The sequence below is a fragment of the Alosa sapidissima genome, chromosome 18, assembly GCF_018492685.1.
Source record: "Alosa sapidissima isolate fAloSap1 chromosome 18, fAloSap1.pri, whole genome shotgun sequence".
Taxonomy (NCBI): domain Eukaryota; kingdom Metazoa; phylum Chordata; class Actinopteri; order Clupeiformes; family Clupeidae; genus Alosa; species Alosa sapidissima.
The window spans coordinates 8355971-8373532 of record NC_055974.1 but is presented as its reverse complement, the minus strand read 5'-3'; the positions used below and the strand labels follow the sequence as shown (position 1 = coordinate 8373532).

The following is a 17562-nucleotide window of genomic DNA, read 5'->3' as shown; positions in this document are numbered from 1 at the left end:
AAGTTCAGTTAGTCAGTCAACCAAGTTATTCGGCAAATACACTTCACAAATTAACTTTACATTTCATCTTACATTCATTATGGCGTTTAATTTGGTGCCCTAGTAATCAGTCCCACTTTTCCACCCAGTCCGACGCCCCTGTCTGCTTATACAATGGCACTGGTGACTTCATGACACCTTATATGTGATTTCCTTCTCACTTCAGCTGCAACAAGGGCTACGTGCCTAAGGAGCCAGTGGAGAGCCAGTGTTTGTCCACTCTGAAATGGAGCAGAGCGCCCCCTGTCTGTATGCCCGTGACCTGCGGGGAACCCCCAGCTGTTGACAAAGCTGACTTCACCCTGACTGGGAAAGAATACCTGTCCTCTGTGACATACACCTGCACAGAGGGGTACAGGTAAGGGTCAAAATCCGCTGTCTTAGCATGTGAATAACCAGATGGCTTTGTGATGCTGGCGGCTTGTGTATTTACACGCAGTTCAGAGCTATGGCTTTTGTGTTCCCCAAAAAAGGGAAGCTATGTTACCTTTGTGACTATTAGCATTGTAAAAAAGTGCAATGCAAATACAACTGCGTTTAGTTTCTAATAAATGTTGTGTGGAATGGAGTTGCGTTCATCTGTGTGGTGTCAGTCAGAGTAAAGGGCCGTTCTGGTGTTCAGACTGCAGGGTGCTGCAGAGCTGCAGTGCGAGGCGACTGGACAGTGGGCTTCTCCTGCCCCTCTGTGTGCCCAGGTCAACTGTGGGGACCCTCCCCCCTTGCAGGATGCTGTGATCACCGGGGACAACTTCACCCTGGGCGGCCAGGTGCACTATGTGTGCAAAGAGGGGTAACTACAGTTCACCACAGAAGATCTATATGAGGTTATATATTCTGGATCTGGCTGTAGCCCTAGATTAAGACATATTTTCAATACATACAGCAGCAATAAGCACGTAATAACGCAACATGCTACTCATTCTTGTTGTGTCGTTGTTGTTTTTTATTTGTTTGTTTTGTAGGTACACACTTCTGGGAGAGAAGACAAGGGAGTGTCTCTCGAGCGGCCAGTGGAGTCCGAGCTCCTCCCAGTGCGCCCCTCGCCCCTGCGGGCAGCCTCCCCCTATCGACCACGCCTCGCCCGAAGCAGGCCACAAGCTTTTCGGCGACACGGCCATCTATTCCTGCAATGACGGCTACATTGCTGGCAACAACACCAAGATGCTGTGCAACGCTCAGGGCGAATGGGCGGCCCCCGAGGGCCACACCACGCCACACTGCATCGCCAACTTCTGCCAGAGGCCGCCCAGGCTGCCCCACGCCATCTTGGACACCATCAACAAGCCCAAGTATGCCAGCAACACGGAGGTGAGCTACAAGTGTGAGGAGGGCTTCATGCTCAACACCACCGCCACCCTGAAGTGCATCCTGGGAGGCCGCTGGGAGCCCTCGCCTCTCAGGGTCGGCTGTGTGCCCGTCCGCTGCTCCAAGCCCGAGAGCATCGAGAGGGGGTCGTTCAGCGGGACAGACTACAGTTTTGGAGCCATGGTTGCCTACACTTGTGAGACAGGGTACTTCATCAGGGGGGAGAAGAGGAGAACCTGCAGTGCCAATGGGGAGTGGGGTGGGGTCCTGCCAACCTGCCAGCCTGTGCTGTGCAATTACCCTCCGCTACTCACACACGGCTTCATCAGGGTAACTATAACCTCTTATTTGACCTGGTCTGTGTCTTTTTACCCATGCTCTGAAGAATATAAACTCACATTTGCTACAACAGAGTGCCTTTGTTTTTTATCCTTGGTGTCACCAGCCACTGCTAGGATTCTATGACTTTGACCTGGTCTTATTTTAAGATTTAACTTCATTGGCTGCATGAACATGTTAACAGTTTTGACAGGAAATGACAACAATCTCTTTTCTACTCTGTTTCTCTGTTTTCTATTCTGTCTTTGCAGAACCCACAGAAGAGAAGTCAATATGTCTTTAACAGTAAGGTGACCTACGTCTGCGCTGCTGGCTACAGCCTCAGGGGCAAAGGAGAGCGCGTTTGCCAGGCCAATCGGCAGTGGTCCAACACCGATCCTCCCTCCTGCGTACTCCTGACATGCCCCACCCCGCCAGACATCAAGCAAGGACACTACAAAAGCTCTACGTTCCAGGTGGGCAGCAAGGTGGAGTACACCTGCAATGAGGGCTATGAGCTCACTGGCGATGCTGTCTGGACCTGCACAAAGTACGGGAGGTGGGACAAGAGCAGGGTCCCCCGATGCTCTCCAGTGCAGTGCCCCGAACCCCCTCTGGAGGAGAACCACCTGGTCCTGAAGAGCCTGGACTCCGACTCGGGAACCGTGGAGCTGTCCTGCGAGGAGGGCTACGTGCTCCGAGGCGCCCGCACGCTCCGCTGCACCCCGTCGCAGGAGTGGAACGCCTCGTTTCCCGTCTGCGAGCAGGTCTTCTGCGGGCCGCCGCCGGACGTCCCGTTCGGTGACCGCTCCTCGGCCCCCTCGCACTTTGGCAGCGCGGTGACCTACTCCTGCATGGACGGGTTCAATCTGAGGAAAGGCTCCACGGTGGTCTGCCAGGCTGACGGTCACTGGAGCGCCCCGACCCCCGAGTGCAGCCCAGTGGAATGCCCTCAGCCAGAGGGCGTCCCCAACGGGATTGTAGACGTGCAGGGGCTCATGTACCTCAGTACGGCGGTCTACAGCTGCAAGCCGGGCTACAACCTGGCGGGCAATGCCACCGTCATTTGTGGGCAGAGCGGCGTCTGGATTGGTGGTGTGCCAGCCTGTCACCCTGTTGAGTGCCCTGCGCCGAAGGATATTATCAACGGTAAGGTCTCCTATGCCCAGCTCCAGTTTAGCCGGTCTGTCACCTACTCCTGCCAGCAGGGTTATCGTCTACAAGGCACAGAGACACTCACCTGCCTCGAAACTGGCGAATGGGACCAGGAAGTGCCCACCTGTCAACAGGTGTATTGCGCCCCTCCCAAGCCAATCAAGAATGGCTTTGTTGAAGGAATGGACCACAAATTTGGGGTGACCATCTTCTATAGCTGCTTCCCTGGGTACCAGCTAGTTGGGCAGAACCACCTCACCTGTGAGGAGCACGGCTGGTCCAGCACTGTACCCGCCTGCGTGCCAACCGACTGCGGACTGCCCCCACACATCGACTTTGGCGACTACAAGAAGCTGGCAGACCCCAATTCCGAACTGTCGGGCGAAGGGAGCCAGGACGACAAGCTGACCGATGGAGCCTCGCTGGCGGACATGAGCTTCTTCCACGGCACCGCCATCGTTTACCGCTGCCACGCTGGCTATGAGATGTCGGGGCTGGTGGTGCTGGTCTGCCAGGAGGATGGCACCTGGAATGGCACGGCTCCTACTTGCATCCCTGCCGAGTGCAGCGTGCCCCCAAGCCCGGAGCATGGGTCAGTGGCTGTGACGGACACGGCTCTGGGCAGCCTCGTAGAGTACAGCTGCGAAGAGGGCTATGAGCTGGAGGGCCAGTCTGTGCGCCAGTGTGTAGCTGGTCGACAGTGGAGTGACACGCCACCGGTCTGCAAACTGGTCTCTTGTGGCGACCCGGGGGACATCAGTGGTGGCACGGTCAAGGGAGACTCCTACTCCTACTTGTCGGTGATCCACTACGAGTGCCACTCTGGGTACACCCTGCAGGGCGGCGCTGCCAGGACGTGCCAGGCGGACGGAAAGTGGGATGGTGAAGAGACGCGGTGTGCGGCCGTGTCCTGTGGCGCGCCGGTCATCCCGAACGGCGTCATCGTAAAGGGGAAGGAGTACACCTTCAGCAAAAAGCTGGAGTTCAGCTGTGAGCCTGGTTTCATGTTAAAGGGAACGTCTTTTATCACCTGTCTGGCAAACGGAACCTGGACTCAAGCCACCCCAGCATGCTACCCGGCAGACTGTGGGCAACCTCCAGCTATCACTAATGGTCGAGTCACAGGAAATGACTATGGCTACCTAAGTGAGGTAAGGTATGAGTGCAATGAGGGTTACAGTCTGACAGGAAGTTCCCTGCGGGTGTGCAAGGATGATGCATTGTGGGACAGGCCTCCACCTCGATGTAACATAATCACGTGTGACCCACCTGAGGATATTAGCCACGGGTACCTCAACGGTTCCAGTTTCAACTTTGAGGATGTGGTGGAGTACATTTGTTTCCAAGGCTACCAGGTGGTGGGCAACCAGTTCCTGCGCTGTGGGGCAGATGGCTTTTGGGTCGGATCGGTGCCGGAATGCCGCCCGTGCGAATGCACCCCGCCAGTTCTGAAGTCTGGAGCCGTGCTGGGTCGGGACCACAACTGCGGCGACCGTGTGCGGTACCACTGCGACGACGGCTACAGGACTCTGGGGCCCATTGAGGCCGTTTGTGAGAAAGGTGGCATCTGGAGTCCAGGGGTGCCCATCTGCTCACGAGGAAGATGCCCGCCCACACCACCTGAGGTCCAGAACGCGGTCATACAGGGCGGTAGCGCCACTCCACCCGAGACGCTCACGTATGCGTGCGTGCCGGGCTATCAGCTCAGGGGCTATCCTCACATTACGTGTGAGCGGGGCCGGTGGACAGCGCCTCGTCTCTCTTGTGAGCCCGTATCCTGCGGAGCACCGCCATACATCCCAAACACCAGCACTGTGGGGGAGGCATTCACTTTTGGAAGCCACGTGCAGTACAGGTACCTCCCAAATCATGATGAAGGGGAAAATGCACAAACTTAAAGGAGAATTCTGGTGTGATATTGACCTAAAGTGTGTTGAAACATGATACCGAGTGTGAACGTATGTCTCATAGCCCATCTCGGCTTGTCCCCTGCACTCCGAAATCGGGTGCTAGTTAGCTGATGCTACCAACAGCTTTTTCAATGGGGGTGCCTCAGGCATCGGCCTAGCCATGCAAATAAATCACTATTTTACACCATTTATGAGGCTCAACGTATCTCCACACTTCATTGGTAGACTTCCGAGGGCCCTGGCATTTAAAACGATACATTGAGAACTTTGAAAATGCACTGGTAGTTTATTTACAAGACGATTTATAAAAAATAATTCTGTGGAAATGCATGGATTCCAGTTTCTTCCAGTAGCAGCAACTGGAATCCATGCATTTCCACAGAATTATTTTTGGAATCTGATCCCTATCATACCTGTTCATTCACTCGTCGCTCGACTTATCGTGACTAAATTCAAGATGGCTGCAAACGCTAAACTTCGTGAAGATACAAAGTTCTCAATGTCTCGTTTTAAATGCCAGGGCCCTCGGAAGTCTACCAATGAAGTGTGGAGATGCGTTGAGCCTCGTAAATGGTGTAAAACAGTGATTTATTTGCATGGCTAGGCCGATGCCCAAGGCACCCCCATTGAAAAAGCTTTTGGTATCATCAGCTAACTAGCACCCGATTGCAGGGGACAAGCCGAGATTGGCTATGAGACATACATTCACACTCGGTATCATGTTTCAGCACACTTGAGGTCAATATCACACCGGAATTCTCCTTTAAGGACCCTAATTTGAATGGTGACCAAAGAGCAAGGTCTACAGTCTAAATCTAACTTGATAACTATTAATGATTTTTCATTATTTAATATCATTAACAAGATCTTGTGAGTCAGCACAAAGCTCTCACATGCCACCCGCTAGCTTTAGGTCGTGTACGAGACACCTTGCTCTTTGAGGGACTTTGCACTTTGCTCGTTATTAAAATTCAGCTGGTGAGCCAGGATGTCCTCTACTTCCCATCAGAGGCTACGGGGATAACACAGCAAAGCTTTTACTCAAGGCTATACATATTCATCACTACGGATATTTTCTTTTAAAAAAGATGCTATTATACCTCCATAGAAGCCAAAAAAGAAAGATGAAAAGAAAGAAAAGAGTCTGCTTATCTATACCCTGAAAGTCCAGTCATCTCTGGTAGATTAGAATAACCTAATCATTTAGAGTGCTCCTTTGAGAGCGAGCACTGTTTGATTGGGTAAAGTATTGTGACAGCCACAGTAATTCTACTGCACCCTGTCTGTGATATTGTCCATTAGGCAATGCTGATCAATAACCCACAAATGCAACCCCATCAAATTAGCTTTGTCATGCTTTTTTTTTTTTGACAGACACTCTTAGCATTATCAGTTTAGGTAAACTCTATGCAATGGTAAGCAGACATTAAAATTATGAATGATACCAAAAGGATTCAATTGGTTTTTATCACACAGATCACATACTGTACAGTGTAACAGTCTAAATCCTTTTTGAGTCTGAAGACCTTCCAGAATGGCATTGATTAATGTGTTTACAGCTTCTCTCAGAAGTGGCACATTTGAGTTAAACCTTTGCGTTAGTAACTCAGAAGTAACTCGGCAGTAACACATTTGAGTTAATACTTGTATACAACTCTTGACTCTTGTGTATACTCTGTATACTCTTGTGTTTGGTGAAGAAAACCTTTTTGACTTTCTCATTTGAAGTCCATTTGCTTCCACAGCTGTTTAGATGGCTTTGAGTTGGCCACACAGACCAGCACACTCTCCTGCCAGAGTGATGGCACCTGGTCCAAGCACAGCGTGCGCTGTCGGCCAAAGCCTTGCCACCTCCCTGCCAACCTCACCCACCTGGTGGCCACAGGGGAACACCCAACACCCCTAGGGGCCACCGTCACCCTGTCCTGCAAGACTGGCTTCCACCTGGAGGGACCGAGTGTTTCCAAGTGTGAAGTGAGTTGGATTTGTGCTCCTTTTAGTAATGAATAAATGACTACACTACATATACTGTACATAAATACATAAATCTTCACAAAAAGTTGTGAAGTTCTCCTGCCATGAATATTATGTTAATGAAAACACTTACACTTAAACATTGGTTATATATTCTGGATATCTAAAGCAGTGTTTTGACCTACATTTATATTCAGTCTAATGTTGGCCTCCACTTTTAAACTGTTTGGAATTAAACAGTGATTGTGTTTTTTGTTGGTTATAGCGTGGAGGAATTTGGTCTCCCGTATTTTTCTCCAACTCCTGTCTGCCCATCACCTGTGGAGAGCCCCCTGCTATTCTCCACGGAAGCCTAGAGGGCAAAGGTCACGCCTATGGGGATATGGTTATATACAGCTGTCTCCCAGGTTTCATAATCAAGGTACCAACCAGCTGTTATTAATGTCATTTTGCCGTTCACCTGGTGATGTTATACAAATTGATTGTCTCGATCATTTGCGCTATGCTTTGCCAAGCTCTCGTTTTATCTTACTGTAATCTTTCTTCTTGTTTTAGTGCTGAAGGCATCAGATTCCATGTATCCAATAATAATGCATGGCCTACTGCGTCTATTGCATAATCTCCAGTCCAGTGTGTTTGACAGATTTGAGATCGATACTGGGCCTACGCTGCTGGGAAATTGTGCTGTTTCCCAGAGGCCGTGTGAGGGAGGGTGAATTTGCATTTCTGGTGCTGTAACCCCGTGGTTCTGTTCCAGGGGGACTCTGTTCTGACGTGCCAGAGGGACCAAATGTGGAGCGGGAACTCACCCGAGTGTCTCGGTAAGAATAAATCTTAGTGCTCTCTCTGCATCAAACCCCCCCCCCCCCCCCCCCCCCGGAGAACTTGACCAGGAGACACCTTCAGTTTTAGTGATGTGCTACAGGTTTTCACTGAGGAATTCTTTGTGTACTATCATTTCCTGACACATCTCACACCATAGCACACATTTGATGGTTGGTGTTATTTTCTTTCTTACTCAGCCATCTCTTGTGGAAAGCCCCCCGAGGTTGAGGATGCAGTTGCGTATGTGACGAGTGACACGTTTGAAAGCACTGTCAGCTATGAATGCAATTCAGGGCTGCGCTTAGTTGGCCCAAAGAATCTAACCTGCTTGTCTGATGGGAAATGGAGCTTCCCCATACCATCATGTGAAGGTAAACGGAACAATATAATACACTATTGTTCTATGTATGTCCTTGCTGCATCTTATTTTCAATTGTGCCTGACAGCAATAATGTGTCAGGAACTGACATGAAGAACTGGATGGATGGCAATGCACTATTCATATTCTAGCATCCTTTTCCCCATTGTCTTTTCTGCTTCATCTCTCTTGCTACCCCTTTCTCCTCCATATACTTCCACCATTTCTTTCTCTCTCTCTCTCTCAGCAGGCTCTGAGAGCTGTGGTGGTCCTCAGGAGCTGTTGAACGGGAGGGTGCTTGAGCACAGCTTGGCCAGTGGCCAGGCTCTGGGCTTTCGCTGCGATAAGGGCTTTGACCTGCAGGGGGAGCCGCTGGTAGTCTGCATGGGGAACGGTTCCTGGAGCGCCCCCCTCCCAGTCTGCACACGTAAGGCCCATTTCTTATTGGAAAAAAAACCAAAAAACACCTGGTGTGTGTGCTGGTTAGCCACAACACCTTGGATGACCTTTAGATAGATGCTTCATCTGGGTTCTGTGAGACGTGTCAGAACATCCTGTGAAGATGTCAGAAAAGCTTTCACAGTTTCACTTTGGCTAAATATCTCACCAAAACAAAACAGGTATCATATTGGCAGTGTCAGTGACAGTTAGGATGGTGGTCATGTGTTTGCAATTTTTATGCATGCGCTTTCGGTAGTTAGCGCAGAACAAAACGTACTGCTACTTTAAGTCTGCCTGATGTACACTAAACTGTCATGCTGTCACCTGTCCATCATAATGGGCATTCATGTGTGCACTAAACTGTCATGCTGTCACCTGTCCATCATAATGGGCATTCATGTGTGCACTAAACTGTCATGCTGTCATTTGTCCATCTTCATGGCCATTGATGTCCTCTCTGTCTTCCTCCATAGCCAAGTCCTGTCCCCTTCCTCCGGGGTGGTCAGACAGCAGTACCAACGCCTCACAGGGGGGCTTCGTGGTGGGCCAGACGGTGCCCGTCACCTGCCCCAAGGGCCAGCAGGCTAAAGGCACGGCCACACTCACCTGCAAAGCTGACCAGACATGGAGTCCCATCAGCACAGTGTGTGAGAGTGAGTAGCCCTGATGAGAACCTAAATCAAAAAGGGCGCAGTTTCATGTTTCATGTTTCATGTTTCATGAGTGTTTGAGTTTTTGAATTTCAATGACTGTAGAAGATAATTGCTTGACTGAAATTAAGTTGATTATGCAGCTTCTTGACACTTTCACTAACAAGCAGGCAGCCGTTTAACGCTTTCTACTGTGAATATCACATCGTTTTGATGTGAAAACCACTGTGGACCAACACAGCACCATGTAAAGCCATGGATAGTTGTGCTGAGAGACATTCCAACCTTGTTTCCTCTGCTGATTCTTCTGTTCGGAACCAGGTTGGCAAGTCTCGGTGCAATCCGTGTATCCGTGGCTTCATGTGGTGCTCTGTTGTTTCACAGTGCTGCTTACATCAAAATGGCGTGAAAAATCCATAGTTGCACCGAGACTTGTCAACTCTGTCTGCTGATGCTGCTGCCAGCAGTGTTGTGCCAGTTCACAGCTTTTCTGAACTAGTTCAAGTTCAGTTCATTCATGCTCAAAGTGAACAGTTCACGTTCAAAGTTCAAAATTTTAATTCTGAACTAGTTCAAAGTTCAGTTCATTTTACTTTTTTCGTGAGATATTTAAATAAATACTTTTTTTCACACTACGAGCTAGAAATCACTATACGTTCTTTGAAGCTGCTCATTAGACATTTGCTCATGACACTGCAATTGTGGGTTTCTTACCAGGTGATAAAACTTGCAGCAGTACAGACAAGTTAGACCAGTTCTATACTTAGTGCAATCCAGCCCTCGGCGCTCTCGTCGTTGCCTGCTATGCGGCGTTGCTATGCCTACCCCGCTGCAATTCATCACGGGTAACGTTGTGGGGAAGCATATGCTATTCAACTATTCTCAGCCGGACACTACGTTGCCCGCAATGCATTGCGCACACAATGTCAAAAGCATTTCTGTCTGGTGATACATGATTTAAGCGGCACCAGCGAGAATACAGGAGGGAGGAACATTCTCTCGTTGCGTTTTTAAAAGAGAAAACAGATGTCACTCAGTTAACAAATTCCAACGTTCATTTACAGTGATGTCTGCCGTTCATGACACATAATGTGAACTAATTCACGTTCAAGTTCTTTATTAAAAAATGTGTTGCGTTCAGTTCAACGTTCACGAAAAAATGAGCGTGTTTAATGAACGCGTTCTTTTGAACTCGTTCACGCACAACACTGGCTGCCAGTATTTCCCCTCTGAGTGGCTAGGTGTCCCTTCCCTTTCCTCTGCTGTTTTTGTTGTTGAGTGTTGAGTCATTGAGTCGCACTTTCGGGCTCTCCCTGCAAATACAGGAAAGTGGCTGTTTTGTCATTGCATCGCTATAACCAGTAACACCACTGTCCTGTTGCAACTACTACTACTTGTTGATCTTGCTGTTCAACATCTAACGCTGATCGGACATCAAGAAAGTATGACCATTCCAGGATTTTGTAGAGTACACATCTTTAGTGTTTAAAGATGTAGATCCAATATACATTTAGATGACAGGAGCTCTGTTCTCTTTTTTTTTTTTGCTCCGTGCGTGACTTATCTGCAGATTGATATTTTGCATTTTTCCTTGCATTTCTTCTTTCGCTTTCTCACACCTGTGGTTTGCTTTTGGTTGAGCCCCGCATCCGCATGACGTAGTTAAGTGTCAAAGTGTGAATGTGGTTGCAAATAAAAAACATTGGGTTTTGTGTTCGAGCGGTTGAAAACTTCCTGACCGGTTCTGGCTTGGCTTGTTAACGTCTCTGCATGGCTTGGCTTCCTGCTCTTACTTTCAATTTTCTCCAGGCTCCTCTTTCTCATGTGACATTTTTATAGGAGATTTTTCCTTTCAGTGAGGATACTCAAAAACTTGAAAAAAGCCATCATGAACTGACCCATAAGGAATCTTGTATCGTATGTAGCGGTTGTGCCAGATTCAACATCAGCAGTTTGAACTGCACTGCTCTGATTAAATATGTCGACACAGTTGCTGATCCACATGGTTTATAATAACGTGCACAGAAGTACAGGCACTTAACTTTTAATGTGGCTCTTAATACGATGGATTGGATACACAAGAGTTTTATTACCCTCAAGATTGCCTGCTCATTTTAACAGAACAGCATTCATCCCTAATGACAAAGATGTTCATTTTAGATTTTAATGTATGATTCAATTAATGGTTGTACTCTGAAGCCAGGTTGAGGACATAATTTTATATGGCAGGACATATTTCTTATTAAGCAAAATATGCAATGGATTTAATGTGAACATTTGAGGATATTTGAAGTATCTAGGATATTTGTTCCTCATATTTCATGTCTGTATTGTTGTGTATACTTAAACCTGATCCTTGGCTTAGCCTACCTCTGGAGATTAATCTGAAATTTATTTTTTATCAAAATTGAGTTGAACTTTCAAACTTAAGTTGAAATTCTTGAACTTGTATTCATTTTTGGACAATATGGCAAGCAAAGTATCTAAACCAAAAAAGAAAATGAATATGTAAGGAGAGGAGAGGGACAACTGTACAACAACTGTAAAAGCAGCCTCTAGGGGGCAGCCTTGCTCCCCCGGGGCAGGGAGGGGTCTGAGCTGGGCTAACCAGGTGCCTGTGTGCAGGGGTGTCGTGTGGCCCCCCTCTCCACGTGACCAACGGGGTGGTGCGGGGGGCGGTCTTCCAGTTCGGGGACGTGGCGGTGTACTCGTGCTTCGGCGGGTACGCCATGGAGGGCCGCAGCCGGAGCAGGTGCCTGGAGAACGGGACGTGGACCCACCCCCCCTCCTGCCGAGGTGATCACCTCTACTCCCCCTCGACAAGTCGCCCTGTCGTCTGCCTGTGGATGAATGGAATGACAACCGCTTCCTCTGTCGCCTGTCTTCTGTTCTCTTATGAACACATGCACACAGACTTTCGCTTTCCCCCTCTGTTTTCCAGCCTTGACACACACACACACACACACACACACACACCACACACACACACACAACACACACACACACACACACACACACACACACACACACACACACATACACACACATACATTTGTATGTTAACCCACAGACACAGTCTTTTCTTACACAGACTTTTTACTATCCTGTTTCTTGCCCTGACGTGTGTGGACATGGACACACACACACACACACATACACAGCCGCTGTGTGCTAGTAATTCAATCAGAATGACCCTCTCTCACAAGAAACTGATAAGTGATGAGTATGCTGCTACATTGCTAAGCAGGGACTATCCCAGAGACACTCAGGGCTCTGTATAACGCTCTACAGTATTTCAACACACCATTCTGGCACTGTAAAGCCTACAAGGTCATGTTTTTCTGAAAGCATGTTTTTCTATTAGAATCCTTCCTGCAGCCTGCACTATCTATCCTAAAATGAAAGATGAGACTTTCACAGGTGTGCCGCATTCAGACATATCATGGATGTAACTAAACTCCAGTATGAACTTATGAACTCTGGGCTCTGATGGAAAAGAGAGTTTCCAATGACTTTATCAGAATGTTGCTTGTTTCAATTTCCTGCAAACAAAAATCTTTGATGCTGGACAAAGAGGCTCTAAATGCAGCATGGCTCCTATTATGTTTGTTTTTTTCTTTTCTTCTTATTACTCGTAACATTTTAATATTCTCTCTGTCCGTGTCGTTTGGCAGGGTTGTCGTCCCAACGTACTGACCCAGCTTGTGCGCATATGCAATGAGACCCCCCCCCCCCCATCATCCCCCTCTCCCTCCTCTTCTCTAATCTAGCCGGGCCCTCTAGAGTCCTCAGCACTGGCCTTGAGAGTGACTGAAGTGTGTCTGTCATCCCTCTGCAGCTATATGTTGGCTCCAGTGTCAGAACGGGGGGGTGTGCCAGAGGCCCAACACCTGCGCCTGTCCGGAGGGATGGATGGGGCGACTCTGTGAAGAGCGTATGTGACCTCGCCTTGAGCATGGCTGCTGTTTGTTTATTTGTTGTTGTTTGTTGTTGTTGTTGTTTGCTTGACCGTGTACAACACTATGAACAGAGTTTGTCCGATTAGCTTCTTCCTCCTGGGGGCGCATGGCTGCATGCATGGGGCATCCTCCGTCCTCCTCGACCGCACCACATTACACATACATTCATTTAGCTAATATCCATTTAGCTAATATCCATAGCTTTTATCCAAAGTGACTTACAAATGACGACTGACATTCAATTCATTCATTCAGCCTTGATTGTCTGCCTCCTAGTTGTCCCTGTCAAGGTTGCCATGGTCGTGGACATATCAACAAGCACAGGCAAGGAGGCATCGGGGGTGGGGCGGGGGCATTCTTTGATGATGCCATAGAGATGGCATCCTCCATGCTCCTGTTCTGACAGTAGGCACATTGGAAGGGGTCCAGTGAGGGTGGAAAGCAGGTCTTGAGCTGCACCAGGACCAGCCTCCTTGAAGCACTTCATGACGATGTTAGTGCAACTGCATGGAAGTCATTAAGGCTCGTTGCAGTGGAGTGTTTTGGCACTGGCACGATGGAGGTGGTTTTAAAGCGCGTGTGGGACAGCTGTCTGGGCTAGTGACAGGTTAAATATGTCAGTCCAAACTTCAGTCAGCTGCACTGCACAGGCCCTGAGGACGTGTCCGGCAATGCCATCAGGACCAGCAGCCTTACATGCATTAGTCCTGCTCAGTGCCGCAAACAGATCGTGGGGGAGAGTGTGAGGGGTCGGTGTTCTGCAGACACCACAGCCTTAATGGCCACCTCCTTGTTGTCCCTATTAAAGCAGCAAAATTTGCTGGCTTGCATGGTTGGAACAAATATATTGTAGGACTTCTACTCTCTTAAGCTAGAGTTTTCCTCCTCTGCTGCCAAGATGGTGGCTGACCTTTGATCCTGATCTGGTGTGAGTCTGGTGTGTCTGGCCCAGATAAGGTTTGGATCTGTAAGCCCGGTGTTATCTGGGTTTGGACCCTTGGACATTTGCACAGAACAGACTCCTATGTGTTCAGCTAATCTAGCTAATCAACAGAGGAATTTATTGTCATTGACATTTTAGATTAATGTCAAGCGCTTACCCTGATCATAAAACTGCCACACAATGACACACATTCTTCTAGCTGGTGTGGTAGAGGACACAGAAACCTGCTTTTAAAAAGTAATACTGAAAACTAACAGCAGGACCAAAACAGCGTGCCTGTCAATATTTGACATGGTATTGTTAATCCATGTACAGCAGACATGTCAAAGTCAAGGCCCATCCGGCCCGCGAATGAATTAGCTAGGGCCCCGGGATGATATTTGATTAGTATTAGAACCGGCCCGCAGGCCACAGCGGCCGGCTGCTGTTTTGCACGCACCAATACTCCATTCCCCACAATGCAACGGTAGCCCGCAAACTCACTGCGGCGCCGCAAGTGGGCCTCGGCTTCATTATTCATCAGTATTCAGTCAGGGCAGATGTCAACTTTCAGCTACCCCCCTCCCCAGTGTTGTGCCTGAAATCGTTCATATTTTGAGTAGTCGTTGAATAGGGTGACAGATTTCTACAGAGCCTTCCACGCGAAAACCCGGCTAAAACACAGGCCTTAATATGGCAGCATGCAGGTCACCATTTGTCAAACTATGGGTCGCGGTCCGCAATGTGGACGATGGTCTGCAGAGTGAAATTATTCCCGGGCCATCGTCGGATAATTTGCTGCGCAATTGATCAAGGAGCCGCGGACAGAAAAAGAAAACAAACATTTCTGCAATTAGTAGGACATACTTGTTAGTTTGGTGTCATCAAACATAGAGGCATAGAATTAAGTCGTGGTATGAGCGTTTATTCAATGCATGCGTGCACGTTGGTAGCAAAGCTTCAGGCCTAGCTTATAGCCTTCACTTGGCCTCTGTTTTACAGCTAACAAGAAAAGGGTGTCTTTGAACACTACTGTAGGAGGAAAGGCACCAGAGTGTTTTACAGTAGCAGAGGAGTTGGCCATCGCAAATAATAGTGGAAGGCCGATTATGGAGGGGGTTGAGGGAGGCATTCGGTCGGATTCTGGTGCTGTGGAAATGTGTATGTGCAGGGTACAGTAATATGACATTCAATTCAATACGTTTGTTAAAATGGTGATTTTAATTTATTAGGCCTACTGTAGGCTATGTCCGATTTATTCTTGCTCAGATGTTCAGCATACTGTAGGCCTATGTCCGATTTATTTTCGGACATACAGTATTCTTGCTCAGATGTTCAGCATCACCGATGGAATACATGAATGTCCACGTACGGTCATTGCTATGAGACATCCTCCTAGATCATCTGACAAAGATAACGAATTCCCTCGGCTGACAATCTATATCTTCATAGAGAATATCGTCCGGGTAGGCTATATATATTTTCTGGCGGTCTCTAAAACCCCTCGCCCTGCTAAGAGAGTCCCTCACGATTTGCGCTCCAATGTCGTATGGATCATCCAGTTGGGCAGGCTCGGACTGGTAATCTGTACAACCGGGTCGGTCCACATGTGGGCCGGTGACCTCCGGGATTTTTTTTTTTTTTTAAGTTATTTAGCCTATTTGCGGCCCGTCATGTAGACCTAGGCTTAGCCTATAAATGCAGTTGTATCCATTTGGATTGGGGGGTGACGGGTCAATCATTTTGGCCTCTTCATGACAGGTTCAGTGTGTGTTATGATCGCCCCCCCCCCCCCCCCCCCTGCCAGGGTCGGACTGGGAACAAAATTCGGCCCTGGCAATTTTCTCCTGGACCGGCCCACTACTGGACCGACGACCCCCACCCCACCCCCCCCCACACACACACACACACACAAGCCCACCGATATCAAAATCCCCCCCGATTCCCCCCCATAAATAACAAACACACAGTAGCCTATCATGCTGTAGCTACACTTCATAAACTGAACCCAAACATTTATATTTGGACCTATAGGTTATTATATAATCAGTATCGTAATTTCTGTCAACTATGACGATCTCCATGCATGTTCAGTAGCCTATATTTTTCATTTAGACAAGCAGTGACATGTGGTTTAATCAGTGTTGGGCAAGTTACTTTAAAATCGTAATATATTATGTATTACTTATTACTGTCATTTCAAAGTAATTCATTACATTATAATATTGTCTCTGAATTATAAGGCATTATACTATTGTATTACTTTTAAGTTACTTTTACCAAAATATCTAGAAATATGGATTTGGAATTCTAAATGCAGTTTATTATGCTCAATGCAGCTCATTGCACTTCTAATGGAGGGTGGTGTGGTACAACATAATGACTGAGCTAGGCTTAAGGCTACAGTAGAATGCAATAGGTGCAGTGATGGCTCATGATGCAATACAAGGAACAATCATAGCCAGAATTTTGTTTAAAGAAGACAAAAGGTCAAAGTCTGGTCAATTGTGACAGAAATGCTGTAACTTTAGGCTTAGGCCTACTCATTAAAATCAACAGAGAGCCCACTACCTGTATATTGTAACCCAAAACTTAAAGACATGTCAAGATAGGCTACACAGTGCAGCTACTGGTCATTGTGGTGCCCTAACTGGTGAAATACAGTATTAACCTAAGTAAGTCATTATATGGCCAACTATAAAGATGTAATCTGCCTGTTCCCAGGGATGGGTAGTATTTCTGAAACATGTAATATGTGTTTCAAATGCAAAATAGTAGTGTTAGTGTTAACGTTTCAAATGCATTAGTAGTGTAATGCCTTACAATTCAAAGACAGTAATATTATAATGTAATGAGTTACTTTGAAATGACAGTAATAAGTAATACATAATATATTACGATTTTGAAGTAACTTGCCCAACACTGATTAAACCACATGTCACTAGTGCGTAGTGATATGAAAGAATTGACTTAGAAGCACAAAGCCCATTTTCCTTGACAGCGGTCTGTTATACTTAGCAACGGTCTGTTATTCAGAATTAGCAGACCGCCGAACGTTGGGAAGGCCCATTCAAGTGAATGGAGCATTCTGCAGCACTATGAAGAGCCGTGTAATTACATTACATTACATTACATTACATTTGGCTGACGCTTTTTAACCAAAGCGACTAACAACATGGTAAACAGTAAGTTTAATGTAATGTAATAAGTAAGTGTAATAAGTAAGGGATAATGTATAGAACGCCGGTCATTATGTAAGGGATAATGTATAGAACGCCGGTCATTATGGGGAAAATAAGTCCCGACAGGGCGAACCGGACCCCGACGCGCCAGCGGAGGGGTCTTGTTTCGCCCTGAAGGGACTTATTTTCCCATGATGACCGGCGTTCTATACATTATCCCGCTTATTATACGGCTACTTGCCAAAACGAAAAAATAAACTCCATGATATGTCTCTTTACACTTATTTGTTACCGTTTCGTCATGGCTTTTGCTGAGAAATAAATAGTTCGCAACACACGCTGAACTTGAATCAAACATTCTTTAGAACGCAGCTGATCAACCGTCTGCTTTCACTTTTGAATGAAGTTCCTGCATCATGCAACATTGCAAAAACAATGAAACTATTGTAGGCCTAATTATATTTTACATTAGTAAAGCAGTACTCTGATGTGCATGTTTTCACAAACTTTTGTGAACAATCTTA

General features: G+C 47.4%; 1 protein-coding gene across 4 annotated transcripts in view; it reads left to right on the top strand.

Moving 5' to 3' along the window:
* svep1 (sushi, von Willebrand factor type A, EGF and pentraxin domain containing 1) overlaps positions 1–17562 on the top strand; it is an 88632-nt gene that overhangs the window by 65420 nt on the left and 5650 nt on the right. For 2 of the 4 annotated variants that reach the window (XM_042069583.1, XM_042069586.1), the window contains 12 exons: positions 206–397; positions 662–829; positions 1002–1674; positions 1935–4672; positions 6473–6701; positions 6967–7122; positions 7459–7522; positions 7724–7897; positions 8132–8311; positions 8799–8978; positions 11601–11771; positions 12814–12909. In XM_042069583.1, coding sequence (XP_041925517.1) covers positions 206–397; positions 662–829; positions 1002–1674; positions 1935–4672; positions 6473–6701; positions 6967–7122; positions 7459–7522; positions 7724–7897; positions 8132–8311; positions 8799–8978; positions 11601–11771; positions 12814–12909 — 5021 coding nt within the window. The remainder of the gene's footprint in view (positions 1–205; positions 398–661; positions 830–1001; positions 1675–1934; positions 4673–6472; positions 6702–6966; positions 7123–7458; positions 7523–7723; positions 7898–8131; positions 8312–8798; positions 8979–11600; positions 11772–12813; positions 12910–17562) is intronic. The other 2 variants (XM_042069585.1, XM_042069584.1) reach the window with 2 other exon arrangements.